The following is an 18,166-nucleotide window of genomic DNA, read 5'->3' as shown; positions in this document are numbered from 1 at the left end:
TCACCTCTTGACTGACTCTCAAATGATTCGTTTGGCCATTTATCCGTCTAATCCACTCCTTTCTGTCAGCCTACTCTGATCTGATTGGTCAGATGGTCTAGTCTGCTGTGATTGGCCTACCGCATGCAGTTTCGCAAATGGGACGAATTCGGGTATTACACGGAGTGACCCAGAACTGAAATGAAAACGACAGACGACTCGCTTGTGTGATTCAGGATATAGTCCTTTTCTCCCATCCATTAAATGTGTTTGCTTTTGCATTTATGCATTTGGCAGATGCTTTTATCCAAAGCGATTTACATTGCATTGTATTATACATTTCTGACTATGTGCAATCCCCTGGGATCCAAGCCATGACCGTGGCATCGCTACTGTCATTCTCTAACCACTGAGCTAAAGGAAAGGTTTTGTCCACAAATGTGTGTAAATGTGTTCAAACAGTGTTAGAATGCTGCCTGTCTATGCATTGAACTTCAGGTGACAGCACACTTGGTTCAAAAGAAGCAGTGAATTCAGAGGAGCCTGATCTGATAATACAGACACTGTTTAACTCTTAATACACCAGAACAAATTAGTACTCTGAATTCATTTAAACTAACTAATAATGTCAAGACCATATTTATGATATACGTACTTTTAAGTAGTATATATTTGATTGTTTATAGTGCTGTACATGAAAATAAAATGGCCTTGTGTTCTTGAGATAGGTTTAGTGTGTAATAAATGAGTTGTTTCTTCATGTTCACAACACAATGTAAATATAACTTCACGTAAAACGTTACGTCGTTTCTTCTTGTTGTAAGCGGATTTGAAATGATCCAGAGCTGTCTCAAGTAATAGACAGATAAAATATGATTTCTGAACATTCGGTTAGGTTTGTAAAAAAATTATTTGAGTATCAAATTGTTCGCCCTCAGGCTTCTCCAAATCTGTTACAGCCTTCTGTCGGTCTCAGAATTTTCTGAAAAGTTCCTTTTCTGTCAGTCTCTTGAGGTTGTGTCGAGACTGCATCTTGAGAACCGACCCGGTTTCCGACCCGGTATCTTTTTTCCTGGAGATGCATGAGGAGCTCACCAAGACCTAGAACGCCCCTTTCACGTCAAACGAGCTACGTTGCCCTGACTTCCCTTGACACTGGGGCAGCTAAGGGATATGTCCACGTACCCCAGGTCGAGCGTGCTGTCCCGATTCATCGGTGTCAGACGGCCACCACCTGGAGGGCTAGACCAAGGCTCTGGGCCTGCATGCTAAGTTTATTCAGCTGTACACGGAAAGATGTCAACCATCTTAAGAACTTTCTAAAATACATTTCTGTCTTAATTTTTTATAATAGATAATGGAAAAATGATTATTACATAATGTAAATACTTTAAATTGTAAAAAATGTCATATTACACATTACCTGATCTGATGAAAGTGACTAATCCGTTTGTAATACAAGTTTGCCAAATAAAATAGTCCATTAAACAGTCTGCTAAAATCTCTCCTATAATTTTGAATACTTCAGTTATAGTAAACTTCAGTCATTTAATGATGCAATCTTTTCAAACCTTGACAGACATCCCCTTCTTCCTTTAACATTCTAAGCAGATGTGTTTCATACAAACTTCAAGATTAACGTATTGTCCACATTTATAAGCATTTAGAATGTAAATTTTGTAAGATTGAGTTTGTTAAAGATGGGGCGATACACTCAGTTTCTGCCAATCTCATATTACTCTTGAGCACTGTACAACATCGTATCTTTGAAAATTATTTTGTTTGATCACTTTTATAAAAGATAGATACAGCTGAACCATTATTTCCAGAAGAGCACGAGCTGCTGGAGGCACGAGCACACAACACATCATCACAACAGTGTTTCCCACAGGATTTTGACAAACTTGTGGTGCTGGTGACGTCACAAACTACTTAGGATATGTGTGTCGTCATCACATTGTGTTTGCATTGTGTAAGTGTTAGCACTTATCTCTTCTTCTTCTACTCTCTTATCTGTCACATTAAACTGTATTTTATGGCGGGATGCCACCAGCAGTCACTTTAACCGCTGCTAAAATCCTGATTTATAAACACAACATCATTGGACAAAATCACAATACAGTACATCTACATTAAAGAGTGGCTATACGCTGTTTACCCTTTCTCCACAATGTGTTGCTGTATTACGATCGCTTCTTTGATTTTAAATGCAAGTGACAGTTAAATACGAGAGGGCGAGGGCTCGCGCACACACGTGGAGCTCATCGGAAGAGAGTGCTTGTGAACACGCAAGAGGAGGACGCACACACGGTCACAAGCCACTCACACCAGACTATGTGAGCGGAGCGGTGTGTCTCAATATTTCGCTCAATGTCTCGCTTAGTCGCTCATGTACCAAGCAAATGCTCGACTTACATTACGAAAACCAAATCCCGCTCAGACATAAATGTGTCTCGTAAACCTAATTGTTTTCAGTTTATAATAAACTTATGAATAAATGTCTCAGTTTAAGTAGTAGGCTGAAAAAGAGCAGTTGTTTCAGGCCGACAATCTGTGACATTAGAGACAATATTTTTTGTCTTTTTCTATTTAAAGAGTGCTTAAAATAACTGTATAATAATAACTGATAAAGTATATTTGTTTTTCGTTACTTGAGTTGCGTGAACGTATAGCTGCCATAGTGCAACATTCAAAATGAACGCACAAAAGTTATAACACACTATGAACAACTTTATTATTACTGGGGTTAGTATAAGAAACAGGATCTAAAGTTAAAAAAAAGACCAAAACAAGGCATGCGTCCTTCAGAGATCACATTTTTCAGCCGAGGCTGGAGGTTTTTATTCTGGTTTTATTTCAGAAAAGCAACTGTTATATTGGGTAAGTGACACAATATCTTCTTAAGAGAAATAAATATAAATTTTGTAATGTTTTTGAACTGAATGAGCCTGTATAAAACCTCTTGACTTTCTTTTGCCGTGCTTTTCTGGGAGATGGCCAGTAAAAGGAATAGGATCCCTGTTACGAAACAGAGATCCAGACTTAAAAAAACTTTCTGAAACAAGTTGGAGTGCTGGAGTGTATCAAGCACAGAAATTATACGTCCAACTTGTTTTTTAATAACCATATTAAGCTTGAGAAGCCAGCACTTTCAACAGGGTAATGAAGTCTGAATGCATGACATAGCATGTTACCCCGCCCTTAAACCACTAAACATGTTTTCCTCCAGCAGAAAATGTTTCCTTAAGTGATAGTTCACCCAAAAATGAAAATTCCACCATGATTTACTCACCCTTTTGTCATTTCAAACCTGTATGACTTTCTCATTTCCGCAGAACACAAAGAAAACTGTTGTTAACCGCCACCCATTCACTGGCATTGGTTTTGTGTCCGTACAATAGAAGTGAATGTGTGCCGGCGTGAGGTTGAGTAAATGCTGACAGAATTTCATTTTTGGGTGGAGTATCATTTTAAAACTGAGCATACAGATAATTCTGTTAAGAAATTCTGATCAAAGAAACCTAATGAAAAACTGACCTGTCTTGACTGATGTATTGTACCGCGACCTTGCATCGTGATATGTATGGTACACTGGGCTCCAGACACAAATATCAGTTAATGAGCCAATGGCGCCAAATAAGTTTTAAAAAAATTAAAAAAATATATACTTTTAGTTATCCTGTTGTGTGTAAATCTTCCCTCTCATAGGTTTTGCTCATAAAGCTTTTCTTTCAAGTTGTTCATATGGAACATACAGGACTTTTTGTTCATTCCACCCCAAAATTTGGGAAAAATCTTCAGAATTCCACAGATAGTTTGAAATGTGTTCACATTTGTAGCGAAATATAAATATGTGTAAATGTGTCTAAATAGTCTTTAAATACTGCATGTCTATGCATCTACAGCAGATGACATCAGATCGGGTTCTGCTCATTTAAAGAGGCAGAGAAGTGTTATTGATTACTGCTAAGACTGACTTAACTCTGAACACAACAGATCAAATCCCTCTGAATTCAGTTAAACCAACGAAAAAGACCAGATTTATATATTATACTGTAAGATAAAGTAAGTTATATATTTACTTTTAGTATTACGAAATGGTTTGTTACGCTAATATGTTGATTTTAGTTTGTAATAATGACACTTTTCTGCATGTTCCAAACACAACGTAAAGATTACTTCAAATTAAACTTAACAATAGAATTTGTTATGTTGTTCATTCTGGCTGTGAATGGATTTGAAGTGATCCAGCGGTGTCTTATAACAGATACATTCCCTGAACTTCTCAGACTCATCATGTGTCTACTTGTCAATAACAAGCGCTAAAATAGTTTTCTGAGGAGATCTGCGTGTGCGGATTCCAGTGCTGCCTCATCAGGCTTTGGTACGCCAGCAGAGTGTGAAAGAAACAAAGATTAGACGCTGGTGCGACCTACACAAAAATATCACCTTAAATTAATATTTTTTTTCGCACATGCGACAGTTTAGGCACAGTCTGAAGGCCTGTGTTATCCTGAAGTTGTTGGTGATCTGAAAACATACTGCATGTCATCTTGTTTGGCTCATATCAAAGCTTTCCAAAGGAAAATAACATCACTGACCTGCAGGAGACCGTCTGAGGAGGAGCTGTTACTGGAATGACGTCTACATGTGGTGAAGATGATGAAGAAGACGACCTCACAGCAACATTCTGCTGGAGTGAAATCTCCATTTATTACAAACAAAACTACACAACATCACTGCACACACACACACACACACACATCAGTAACTCCATACATAAAGTGATCATGTGAAAATCTGATCAAACCTCATGATGACTGATATCTGGTGAGGTCAATGTCTGTGCTTCAGACCGCTCTGAACGATCAGCTGCAAAGCTGAAGAGAAAACAAAACAAACATGATCTTTTCATTTTTATCTTTCAGTTACGATCATTGTAATTACAGCCTGCAAAGAGAAATCAGCACATGTTGGTCTATTCGATGTTGTATGTCAGATGTATGCTACTGTTCTCCTAAACCCGATATATAATCACAATAAACTCTACTCTCCCACAGACTAAAACTGCTACAGATTGACCAGGCTGGCCAGACTTGAGTTAAGATGGTTTTAGAGAGCAAGTCAGAGGCCATAACCCATCTTAAAGCGGCCTTCACCATCTTAACCCGCCAAAACTACAGTAGCAAACCTGCTTAGACTTGCTGTATTTAGACTGGCTCTCAATCATGACACCTTTGTAAATATATTTGCAACTAAATATTTCTCAAAACTCTCCCCTGGATTCACGAAAACTTTGTAAATGTCAGATTTCATGGTTAAATGTGTGTATGTTCTTGAATTCCTATCGTTCGTAAATAGGGAGCGCATGTACACTCTTCCATAATTTGCATAATCCTTCTCTATGAATTACAAATGCTGTGGAATGTTCTGAACTCAGTTTTGATATGTTATATTTAATTAATGCTTTAGAGACTAATAGGCTATATGACTAATAATAAATGAATGCATAAACGTGACCCAACAGGGTGTTTGTAGCAAGCTGAAATAATGTCTGGTGCTCTTTTGCAACATTAAGCTGGTGGTAAGCTGGAGAGCTTTTTCCTGGTTGCCATGATTTGGAATATCCACAAACGTAACATGGTAGGAGTATCTTATTCTAAAGAAAAATACTTAATATAAAAATGCAATAACCAGCAATATTAACTGCTCCATTGCTGTGTTGTACAAGTGTGATGGTTGGTCAATGCAGTGTTTGTCCCGCCCCTCCTTCACTGTGATTGGATGGCTGTGTAAAAACGAAGAGTTACAACGCATTCGTTTTACACAAAGTTCATGAGTAAAAAACGTAAAAAAGACAGGCCAAAGGAACTTGTGAAATATCATTATGATAAAAAGTGTCATCAGTTTCTCTGAAAGAATACCTAACTTGTTTATTCTTTACGCGACATTTACACATGGTTGGGAGCAGGTATACATTTCTTTGGTACCAACTAACATTTTGAAAATACAAACATTGTGACATTGTTTCAATAAGCTTCTGATATGTCACAACATTTATTCCTGTTGGGAGTTTCATTCAGTTTTCGCTAAGATATTGCATTGATGATGGGAGAGTGGGAACGCTGCACAAAAAAGTTCAAAGAGTTTAGGGAGCAATAAGTGATATGTCATACAGGAGCAATAATACAACTGGTGCTATTACAAAGTTACTAGTTTCAACACAAGTTAGACCACTACCTGTTGAGAGAAAGAGAGGGAGAGGGTTAGTATGTTTTTTATTTGTCTGTCAAGTATTCACAGAAGAGATGGGTTTGAAGTAGTTTTTTAAATGTTGTGAGAGATGTGGTTGAACGGACAGAGATAGGAAGAATGTTCCACCAGGAAGGAATTGTGAATGAGAAAGAGCGGGAGAGCGATTTACTGCCCTTATGAGAAGGCAATACAAGCCGCCGCTGGTTTGCTGAACGCAGGGATCTTGATGGGGTGTAGGAGTGCAGGAGAGAGTGGAAGTAAGCCGGTGCAGATCCAGTGATAGTCCTGTAGGCAAGCATTAGTGACTTGAATCTGATACGGGCTGCAACCGGTAGCCAGTGAAGAGAGATGTAAAGGGGAGTCTTTTCAATCTGTTTTGAATGCAATTCAACACCCTGGTAATATCTTCATCAATTACCACTACATTAAAATTGAACACTGGCACAAGCCTACATTCACATGTGGTCTAATACAGAATAAATAACCAAACCGCAACGATCTTGCCACAGTGTTTATCAGTATATTCTCATAATACGATAATGGTGGATGATAAAGTCTTAAATAGTCTTAACTGTCTTAATGCCAGAGGTTAAGGCAACCCTTTGTAGTATAATTTAAGAGTCACATAATTTTGCTCTAAAAATCCACCAGATTGCAGCATTTACCTTCAAAATATACAACAGTTTCTACGGGGAGGCATGCCCCCGGACCCCCCTATAGAACATTGGGGTTGAGCCGCCATAGTCTCCCTAAATTCTGTAGGAAACACTGAACTAGTTTTGAGTAGTGATGTTGGTTCACAAATGAAACTTTCTTTTGAACGGGTTCTTTTCAGTGGAGTGGTGGATCCGGTTCACCAAATCAGACTGAATCGTTCTAAAAAGTTTGTGTCTCCACTAAGCACTTTAACACAAATGACTTGAATAACTCACTTTCTGGCGTGTCTGACCAACCCTCTGACTGGAAATAAACCATTTAATTATTCAGTTACTCCAACAGTACTGAACTGAAGTAGGGTGAAGAGAGAACTCATGAGCACGAGCAGCTGATACTGAGCGGTTGCAGCAGCTTCAGATCACAGTACACACTGAACCCAGAGCTGTTTCTTTTGGACACGTCCGATTCAGAACCGATGATACTGAGCATGCATGTCATTTTTAAAGCAGATAAAAAGCTTGTGAATCAGATATTTGATTAAACATCATAGGTGTGATACCATAAAACACATTTGAAATATGTTAAGGACTTAACTTATCACTGTATGCACACCCATCTACAGCACTGTGGTTCATGCCACTGCTACAGCAGTTCTCCTTCTCCAGTCAAGAACCGGTTGCAATAAATTTCAGATAAGCAGTACACTGAACCAAGAGCTTTTTCGGACACGTCAGATTGAGAGCTGATGATAGTGAGCTTCTGTGATTCACCGTGAGGCTCTGAACCATGAGGACAACTGATACTGTGCTAATGCGATAAGCGCATGTAAACCAAGGACTTAAATATATGGGGCAATCTGAAAAAACTTAAGTTTGTTTAAGGTCAAGAACTTATTTTTCTCAATCTTTCGAAGCCTGTTAGCTTATTTTTCAAAAGCCCCGAATCTTCTCAGGTTAAATAATTTCTTACAGAACATTAGGTGGCGTCCGTCTTTCAAATCAGTCAATATTACACAGGCTTCGTTATTACTGTGAAAGTGTCTATTTATAGTTAGGCTATGTTGTATGTTCATAATGTTAAATAGCGTTCTGCTAACGGCTAACGTTAACATTGATTTGGATTTGGATTCAATTTATTGTCATTACACATATACAAGTACAGTGTAACGAAATAGATAAAGAAGAAAAATACAGCATAACATGAGGAAAGTGGTGAGAAAAACAGATACACATAATACACCATAGACAAGACTTGCAACAGGAGAAGTTAATCCAGCTCCGGCAAGCAGCCATCCGGTCCAGTGCCATTACGGCACCGTTCACAGACCCGCGGTGGTTCAAAGCGACGGAAGCGTGGGATCGGGTCAGGGCAATGTCTTCATGTGTGTGCGTGTTTTAGTTTTTGAGTCTGTATAGTGGGGGAGGAATGCAAGAGCGTCTCACTGCAGTGCTCTACACAGGGTTGATTTCCAGCTGCGGCCTTGGCCAAGGCCAGTGCTGGTTCCGGGGAGCCGAAAAAGATAAGATTGCGATTGTTTAGTCTTGAGGCGAGAAACCGTATCCAATTAACGGCCACTTTTATTGTCCATTTAGATCACCAATAGCTTCAATCGATACGGGCAGCCTTGTCAATTGCGTTGAGAGACCAGCTGATCAGATCCATAATTTTCAAGTTTGGAGAGCAGTGCAGAGAGAGTTAACAAAATAAATTAACAAAAAATAAGTCGTCATCGACGTCAGATTCTGATTATCAGCATAACAGTGATGAATTTATGAACTACTTCACGAGTAAAATCCAAGATATAAGAGAAAAAATTATAACACTGCAACCTGTAGTGAAATCCGCTGAACAAACTAACTACAGCACCCCTAAGGAGAAATTGCAATTATTTTCTACAGTAGATCACGATGAACTGTCTAAAATCATAAGATCATCTAAATCAACAACATGCGTGCTAGACCCTATACCTACAGAACTACTGAAAGAAATGCTCCCAGAAATTATAGATCCTCTTCTCAGTATTATTAACTCATCTCTGACATTAGGACATGTGCCTAAAGCATTTAAGGTGGCTGTTATAAAAACCAAACTCGACCCTAAAGAACTAGGGAATTACAGGCCTATATCGAATTTACCTTTTATATCTAAAGTTCTGGAAAAAGTAGTTTCAACTCAATTATGCTCCTTCCTCCAAAGGAATGACATTAATGATGAATTCCAGTGTGGATTTCGAGCATGTCACAGTACAGAGACTGCTTTGATCAGAGTTACAAATGATCTGCTTTTAGCGTCTGACCGTGGCTGTATTTCGTTATTGGTGCTGCTAGACCTCAGTGCTGCATTTGACACCATTGACCACAGCATACTTCTACATAGACTCGAAAATTACGTCGGCATTAACGGAATAGCATTGAAATGGTTTAAGTCTTATTTATCCGACCGTTTTCAATTTGTAGCAATAAACAATGAGGTGTCCCGCAAATCACAAGTCCAGTACGGTGTACCACAGGGCTCAGTCTTGGGGCCTCTGCTCTTCGCTTTATACATGCTACCTCTAGGAGATATAATAAAGCGACACGGAATTAGCTTTCACTGTTATGCTGATGATCCTCAACTTTATATTTCCGCGAAGCCTAATGAAACTCAGCAGTTTCATCGAATAAAGGATTGCATAGCTGACTTAAAAATGTGGATGAGTAACAATTTTTTACTACTAAACTCGGACAAAACAGAAGTGCTACTTACTGGACCGAAAACTGCAATGCGTAACAACCAAGAATACTGCTTAACGATTGACGGATGCTCCATAAAATCCTTGTCGTCAGCTAAGAATCTTGGCGTTGTATTCGACAGTACTCTGTCATTTGAAAGCCATGTCGCCAACACCTGTAAAATTGCATTTTTCCATCTTAAGAATATATCTAAACTACGTCATATGCTGTAACTGTCAGATGCAGAGAAATGAATTCATGCATTCATGACATCAAGACTAGATTACTGTAATGCACTTCTAGGTGGTTGCCCTGCGGGCTTATTACAAAAACTGCAACTGGTTCAAAACGCGGCAGCTCGAGTTCTTACACGTACAAAAAAGTATGAGCATATAACCCCGGTTCTGTCAACCTTGCACTGGTTACCTATAAAGCATCGCATTAACTTTAAGATCTTGCTTATTACCTATAAAGCCCTACATGGTCTAGCGCCGCAGTATTTGAATGAACTTCTATTGTATTACAATCCTCCACGTACATTACGCTCTCAGGCGTCCTGTCAGTTGGTAATACCTAGAATTTCAAAATCAGGTGCAGGTGGTAGATCCTTTTCTTATCTAGCGCCTAAACTTTGGAATATTCTTCCCTGCACGGTCCGGGAGGCAGACACACTCTGTCAGTTTAAATCTAGACTAAAGACTCATCTTTTTAATCTTGCATACACTATACCTCCATAATATTAATCCTCAGAGGATTTAGGCTGCATTATTTAGATCAACCGGAACCAGGAACACATCCAACAACAAATTATGTACTTGTTGCATCAAAGAGTGCAGAACAGTACTCTACTCTCAGCCAGTCTTGTCTCTTTGTTCCATGGTTACCGCAGGATGCAGTTCATGCCCAGACCTGATGGCAGAGCTGAGAATGGGAAGCGGTGACCTGACAAGAGCTAAGAGGATAGAGCTGGATAAAGGACGCGACAACTTTGTTTTTCATACAACATTTAAAATGCTATTAGATTGTTAATGATAATCTTAAATCCTTAATTTTTATATTTTATTAAGCTTTGTTGTGCAAGCACTGTTGAGCTTGTGCAGAGGCAGCAGCTTTTGCCAGAGGGGAACTGGAATCCCCTGGTTGGGCTCGGGTTCCCCTGAGGTTTTTTTTCTCGATGGGAGTTTTGGGTTCCTCACCACCGTTTGCATACTGTTTTGCACTATCTGCCTGGCCGGGGGGGGCTGCTTTCGAATTCATACTTGTATTCAATGTGTCTCATGTACAGCTGCTTTGTAACAATGAAAATTGTAAAAAGCGCTATATAAATAAAGTTGAGTTGAGTTGAGTTGAGAGTCTCTCAATAGATGAGACGAGACGAGACAGGAGACAAAGCAGGGAAAATAAGGGCAAGGACGGGGAGTGAAAAATGCGACCGCCTCCGCTGAGAGCCAAACGAGAAAGGCCTCTAGTCTATCTGAATGTTGGTATATTTACAGTACACTTATTCACATTGAATTAAAGCCTTGTGACAAACACATGATAATAGCAAATATCTATTAATCGATGGACATACAAACCTTTTTTCAAAAGAGACCGCAAGGTTCAGATGAGAATGAATTTAATATGTATCTTAAGTTTGTCATCAGAAATACTTTTTGTTTAGTATTTTCTTGTTTCAGTCGAGGACGTTTTCAGAGATAGTAGATGGAGAGTGTATAAATAAAGTGCTGTATAAGGTAATAATATACATAGGCGTCGATTTGCATAGGGACGTAAGCGACGTGCCCCTACCAAAATTCAGGGATCACTCATTTGTCCCTACCAATAATTTCGACCAAACAATTAATCTACATTTATATATGTAAATGCCAAGCATCTTCCTTACAAACGCCAGGTCTATCGTCAACAAATCTGACGAACTGGAGTTACTAACGGCAAACAACCAAGATATTAGGAACTGCAGTGTGATGATTGTCACGGAAACCTGGCTCCACCCGCTCATCCCGGACCCGGTCGTTCAGCTAACCAGCCGCTGCATGCACCGATCGGACAGGACAATAAGCTCCGGTAAGAGCAAAGGAGGGGGACTTTGTATCTATGTTCATTTGGATTGGTGTACTAGTAGCAGGATCATATATTCACAGTGCACACCGGATTTAGAAGTAATGCCTGTACAATGTAGACCTTTTTATATGCCCAGAGAGCTCACAACAGTGATTATAGCTGGCGTGTACATTCCTCCTAATGCTAATGTTAGCACAGCGCTCTCTCAGCTATACATTATTATAAATTAACAAATGCAGGCTCATCCAGAGGGAGCTTTAATTGTGGCAGGGGACTTCAATCAAGCCTGCCTCAAATCTGTGCTTCCTAATTTTGTACAGTATGTGCGGTGCTCAACCAGAGGGAATAACACACTAGATCACGTCTATTCCAACTTAAAACAAGCCTTTAGGACAGTTCCCTTCCCACATTTGGGCATGTCGGACCACCATTCATTGTTCCTGGTCCCTGCATACACTCCCCTCAGGAGAAAATCAAAACCTGCCATAAAGAACGTTCAAACCTGGCCTGATGGAGCACTCTCTCAGCTCCAGGATTGCTTTGAACGTACAGAGTGGAGTATATTTGAGCAAATAGATCTACAGGAGCGGACAGAGACTGTACTGTTCTACATAAAAAGCTGTACTGATAATGTCATAGTGGAGAAACGCATCCGGATATATCCTAACCAAAAACCTTGGATGACCTCGAATGTACAGACACTCCTGAGAAACCGTAACTATGCTTTCAAGTCGGGTGATAGAGAACAGTACAGGGCGGCACAGAATTCATTTTTAACACCGTCTCAACTTATTGTATCTGTTATGCCACGCGGGTCTACAGTGTGCGTAACTTCGTTAACAATTGTTGTGAGACAGTCTCTTGACTGACAGCCTTAAGGTTTAAGTGGCAGCGCCACCCTTTTGTTACATGAACACAGTGATTTTTTAAGATCGCACACACTATTCGAGATTCTATTATTAAAAAACTAATCGACAATTCAAAATTCGTGACTCATCCCTACTACATATGTTCATCTGTGACAAGTGTTTTCTACCTAATACTTATTTTATTAACTACTTTTATTTGTTTTATTATATACAACCGCTGTCTGTGGAGTATTCCTGTAGCTCAATTGCATTGCCTTAACAACGCAAGATTGTGGGTTGGATCTCAGGGGATTGCACATACCTGTTTAAATGTATAGGATAATGCAATATAAGTCTCTTTGGATAAAAACGTCTCCCAAAAGTATAAATGTAAATGTAACACAAATGAATAAATATTGTTCTCATCAATGAGTCCCGCCTCTATAGCTCACGTCGCTAATAGGATGGGCTTTAGTTTGCTTTTTTAAGTCCGGCCCTCTCTAACCCAGGTCGCTTTAAAATGGCTTTAAGCCTTTGACTTCTGACCATACCTGTCAAGTTTTGGATTTGAAAATAAGGGAAATTTTTCGGCGCCCACCACCCCAACCAAACTCCAGTATCCCTTACATTTTAAAACAGGTGTTATAGCCCAAATGAAAACAGAAAAGGGTATATATGAAGAGCATTTATTTAAAGGCTTATTTGCATATTTTCTGTTAATTTAACATTGCTTGTCTTTACAGTTTATTTTCATTCCACATTCTTTTTATTTCATATTGCTTTTCCTTAACAGTTTTTCTTTTTATTTCACATAACTTTTTTTACTCTTTTAGTGAGTTATTGTACACATTTGTTGCAGACTTTGCATTCTTTAAGACTGTTTTGGAAGGAGTGTATTTGTGGGCTGGGCCAGAGTGGTTCATTTCACATGAGAGTAGAGCGCAAACAGTTCTGTTGTCTAATGTCATCCTATTCTCTGTAACAATCTTTCGTACCATGCTAAATACAAAACTTACAAAACGCGTGACTGTCCCCCACCCTGCTCCTCTTCAGAAAATTTAATTCGCTGTCCCATTGATCGCGGTATTTACACGAGGGTTTTGTTTTTTTGGCAGGAGTGCCTTCCGTCACTGTTGTTACGTCCATTATCCGTCTCGGTTTGGTTTTTTTCCCGCGTTGTCACTCATCATCTGACCTCACACACTAACCTCGCGACAACTGTTACCTACAGTACTGTAGGCTACTGCAGATGGCAGATATCGCGAGGCTAGTGACAGCTCAGATTGGAAATGTTTTTTTTTTCTTTACTCCGGTGTTATTATTTTTTAATAACGCAGGTTAAAATACGGGAGATTTACGGGAAAATAGTAATACGGGAGGACGGCGGGAAAGAAGGGTAAAATATGGGACTTTCCCGGCCAAAACGGGATACTTGACAGGTATGCTTCTGACGTAGGCTGCTTTCGTTTGAACCAAGCGCCACTGCTCTGTCAACACAACGCTATGCTCATGTTTATTCAGGCTACCGGTAAGGAAAAAAACTTTCTTACCAACAGTTTTATTGACAAAATATGCAAGACGTTGTGTCACATATTAAGACTTGTGTAACATAAATAAGGTTACATATAAAAAAGCGTATAAACATAATTAAAATTGTATACTCTTTAAATAAATCAAGGAAACTGCACTAACTGTTGTGATAATGCTGCTCTGCAGACCAATTTTAATTTATCCCCACCAATGTCAAAATTAAAATTTGGCAAAGTCCTATTGTTTTGTTATGTTAAAGAATAAAAGGAAAATAAATTAAAAGAGTAAATTAGAGTATTAGAGGGCAAATTTACTTGGCATTGATGAAGAGCTTTGATCTGAATTATTTGTTACTTCATGGATTCAGTGGCAGCACATTTGTCTGCTAAACATTTTTTCTAAGTAACAAAATAGGTTTTAAAATGAGTAATGATTGTTACAAATTCCTAAACTGCCTTTCTTCTGTAACTTTATACTAACAGGCTTACAGCAGAAATATGTTGCCTGTTTTTATTTAAGAGACGAGAAAATGTCATAAATGTGTTATGTTACAGTTTCAGAATGATAATACAGAGAACACTTTGATTAAAAAATGTGGAAAAAAATCTCCTTGGGGACCATGCCCAGGAACCCCTAGATTTTGGGCTAAGCCCCCAATGTCCACAATGTCTGGCTCCGCCCCTGCTCATCGACCTACCTATTGTCCGAATTCGCACCGTGTACGCCCTCCTTTACAGACCTGCATGTGTTAGCTGGGGACACATGCCCCGCCCCCCATCATGCCCCGCCCCCGAGTACTCGTTTTTCAAACCTGTCCAGTAATCGAAATAAAATATAATCAAAAATGGCCATCTCTAAAATTTAGCCAGGTATGTCACACAACCCCCAATAACACTGCTCAATGTGTCAGAGAGTCCGAGCTAACCATAAACAATCACACAATATGAAATAACTTCACGCTTCAATAAACAATCTTTCACACAACCATGTATCTTCTGTATAGACACTAAAATACAGTACAGTAATGAAGAGTAACAGACATCATACTGTCAATCATCATACTGTCAACTATTATCATGAGCATATATCAACACCATGGCATTAGCACGCCACTGAAACACAGCACAGGCTACATAGAACACACATATGGATTTATTGATGTCAATAGTTAGTGTGTTTGACTGCGATGTTTGCATTGACATAACGTTTGTTGACACTCACAAAGTAAACAAAAACAATCTGTTTAAATATGCGTTTATACATGTACAGCTGCTGAACTCTATGATCTTATATGACGATCAACAAACAGAGAAATGTGTTCATGTCAGTATTGATGATCACAATAATAAACACGAGAATGACGCACCAGTAATGTACGAGAAGAAACCCGGAAATGATCAGCAGCTTTAACTGAAGCTTCATCATCCAGCAGCAGCAGAGAAAACGAACATTATTCTCTCATTCTCCTTCACACACACACACACACACGTGTAATGATGAACATCAGCGGCTGACTGACTGAGCCACATGACATGAGCACGACGACATCAACAGGACGAGTGTTTTCATGAAACCCACCGCCGGCCGGCAGGGGCGCTGCTCTAACACACCGCATTCAGCGCTGAGGCGAGACTCAACACCGCCGCCATATTGGACAGGGCACTGACGCAAAAATCTCTCTCTCATTGTCTTTCTTTCTCTCTCTCTCTCTCAATTTATGTATATATATGTATAAATGATATGTTGATTCTATTAATTTATTATATAAAAACCTGTTAGACAAGAACATGAACATGTCTCGGTTTAAACATTTCTTATGTTCAACATTTCTTATGTTCTCTCTGTTCTATTGTGAATAAAATGTTGACTCATGTGTTTTAAAAGTCTTTTACATGACAACATTTCCGGAATTTAATTTCCTGTTGTACAAAAATGTTACTAATAATCTCTACAATAAAATGATCCACTAGGTCCTACGCCCCCCTGACAATTTGCGCGAAAGATGGGAGAAAGTATTTACTTCCTAAAAGAATATTCACACATTTATTCCCAATCTTATAAAATGCTGAAAATAAGCATTAGTGTATTGTCACACTCATCACCGATACAAGAATCATGTAATTTACATTTTCCATCTAAAATGTCTTGGTTACGTCTGTAACCTCAGTTCCCTGATGTAGGGAATGAGACGTTGTGTGGAGAACGACAGATAACAAACTGAAGAGACATTTGTCACTCCTCTCTTCAGTGAGTTACTTTGGCATCAAGTTCAAATCTCTGACCTTGGCCTACAAGACCACCACTGGTTCTCAACAGATCTGAACAGATCTTAACCCCCATTGATTCCCATTCCATTCCATTCCATTTTCTACCGCTTATCCGAACTACCTCCATTGATTCCCATAGCAGGAAAAATTACTTTAGCTTTTTTTGTTATGTTGAACACAAAAGACGACATTTTGACAGTTTTCGGACAGTTTAACTATTGTTTTTTTCCCACTATGGGGAAGAAAGTTTGAATGAGTTGTCGGAGGTTTGGTGTTGGTGACATTGATATCAAGCGACCTTAAGTGTTGTCTGTTTATAGCATCGTGTTAGCTTTTTACTTCTTCCGATTCTATTTCGACTTCAAAAGTAACAAATGTGGTGTTCATTTGTAAAGATAATCTTGATCGACAAAACATGTGAACATCATAAACCTTTATCAATCACAGAGCTTATTTTTTGTGATCTTCCAAAAGTCTATGGGAAAAATGCATAGGCTTTCAGTCAAGGGAACAATTGCAGCACTTTCTTCTGGGTAAGCCTAAAAAAATACATAATCTCTGAACCACTAAATTCTCTGAAATAAAGTGAAGGTGGTGTCTGTAGTAGGTGAAGATGGTAATGGTGTTTGTGTTAAATTCTACAATTGTGTTCACATCTTCAGCAGGATGCTTCACGTTGAAAGAGGTGTTCCCTTTCTGTCGGTGTCTCGACGTTGTGTCGAGAACGACAGATGGGGTTCGCCCTTGAAAACCAACCAACTCTGACTACTATAGAAGAGGCGAATGAAATTTGCATGCCGGTCTCCGCCCCCGGATGTCCGGCATAAAAGGAAGCCAGCGTGCAGCATTCATTACCTCTTGTTCTGAAGAGGCTGAGAGCCTCTCACGACTGAAGCAGAATACGATATGTGTTTGTGGCATAAGGGACACAACGTCTCGTTCCCTCCATCAGGGAACTGAGGTTACGGACGTAACCAAGACGTTCCCTTTCTGTCGGTCTCTCGACATTGTGTCGAGCCGACAGATGGGGTTCCTATGGAAAACGCCACAACGCTGTATCACGTCACAATCTCTAGCGAAGCGACGGTAGCAGGCCTGGGCGTGTCAGCTCTATGCTTTTGCGAAACTGTAACCTTCCAGTGTGGTGGTCGGGGGGTTCCAGAGCTTTCTTGGTGAAAGATGGGTACAGCCCTGACCGGTAACCTTTCACGGACGGAGGCCTTAGCTCTCTACTGGCGAGAGGCCGTCCGGCTCGTGTTTACACCGGGTAAGGGCAACCTCCTTAATTAGGGATGTGCTGCAGAGGCCACCTTCTACCCGTGGGGAGGAATATGGTGGATATAGGTATGGTCTCGTCCTTGGAGGAGAACGCATGGAACGTGCGGACTGAGTAGTTAACTGCGAGGTGGAGGTCCACCTGGGGAAGCTCATGGGTTACCAGGAGTGGGAACCATTCTCATGAGGATACATCAGACGGAACAGCCCATAGAGGGGGTGTTACAGACGTCCGGTAGCACTAGGTCCCGGTTAGAGCTATCTGTGATAGGTCATATGGTGTCCCGGCCTAAGGGGGAAGGCTGCTCTGCCCAGCAAACCTCCAGGGGGTGCTTGCTTAGTGATGGATGGATGGCCTGTTCTTAACCAGTATTTGGGTAAGAAGGGAGGTTGGTGAGATACCTGTTCTTAGCCATATGTTTGGGTAAGAAGAGAGGTAGATAGCACACTGACCCAACCTACTGGAGGGTGGAAAGGTGCTTTCGCAGGCATACGCCCCCCCGGATGCCAGTCCTACATGTCGCCACGCAGGACGTGGGTCTTCCTGCCCGATGGGGAGCGCCAGCAAGTTCCCCACTTT

At 40.0% G+C, this 18,166-nt stretch overlaps 1 protein-coding gene across 7 annotated transcripts in view; it reads right to left on the bottom strand.

The window, feature by feature from the left end:
- LOC130417271 (SUN domain-containing ossification factor-like) overlaps positions 1-15,616 on the bottom strand; it is a 43,227-nt gene extending 27,611 nt beyond the window's left edge. For 5 of the 7 annotated variants that reach the window (XM_056742692.1, XM_056742695.1, XM_056742693.1 and 2 more), the window contains exons 1-3: positions 15,411-15,616; positions 4,790-4,859; positions 4,581-4,672 (exon numbers count right to left, since the gene is read on the bottom strand). In XM_056742692.1, coding sequence (XP_056598670.1) covers positions 4,581-4,672; positions 4,790-4,859; positions 15,411-15,469 — 221 coding nt within the window. In that variant the 5' untranslated portion in view covers positions 15,470-15,616. Of the gene's footprint in view, positions 1-4; positions 4,547-4,580; positions 4,673-4,789; positions 4,860-15,410 lie in introns of those variants that run through there. The other 2 variants (XM_056742694.1, XM_056742698.1) reach the window with 2 other exon arrangements.
- Between the last annotated feature and the right edge of the window lie 2,550 nt (positions 15,617-18,166).

The sequence above is a fragment of the Triplophysa dalaica genome, chromosome 3, assembly GCF_015846415.1.
Source record: "Triplophysa dalaica isolate WHDGS20190420 chromosome 3, ASM1584641v1, whole genome shotgun sequence".
NCBI lineage: Eukaryota > Metazoa > Chordata > Actinopteri > Cypriniformes > Nemacheilidae > Triplophysa > Triplophysa dalaica.
This window is presented reverse-complemented; position numbering and strand designations above follow the sequence as displayed.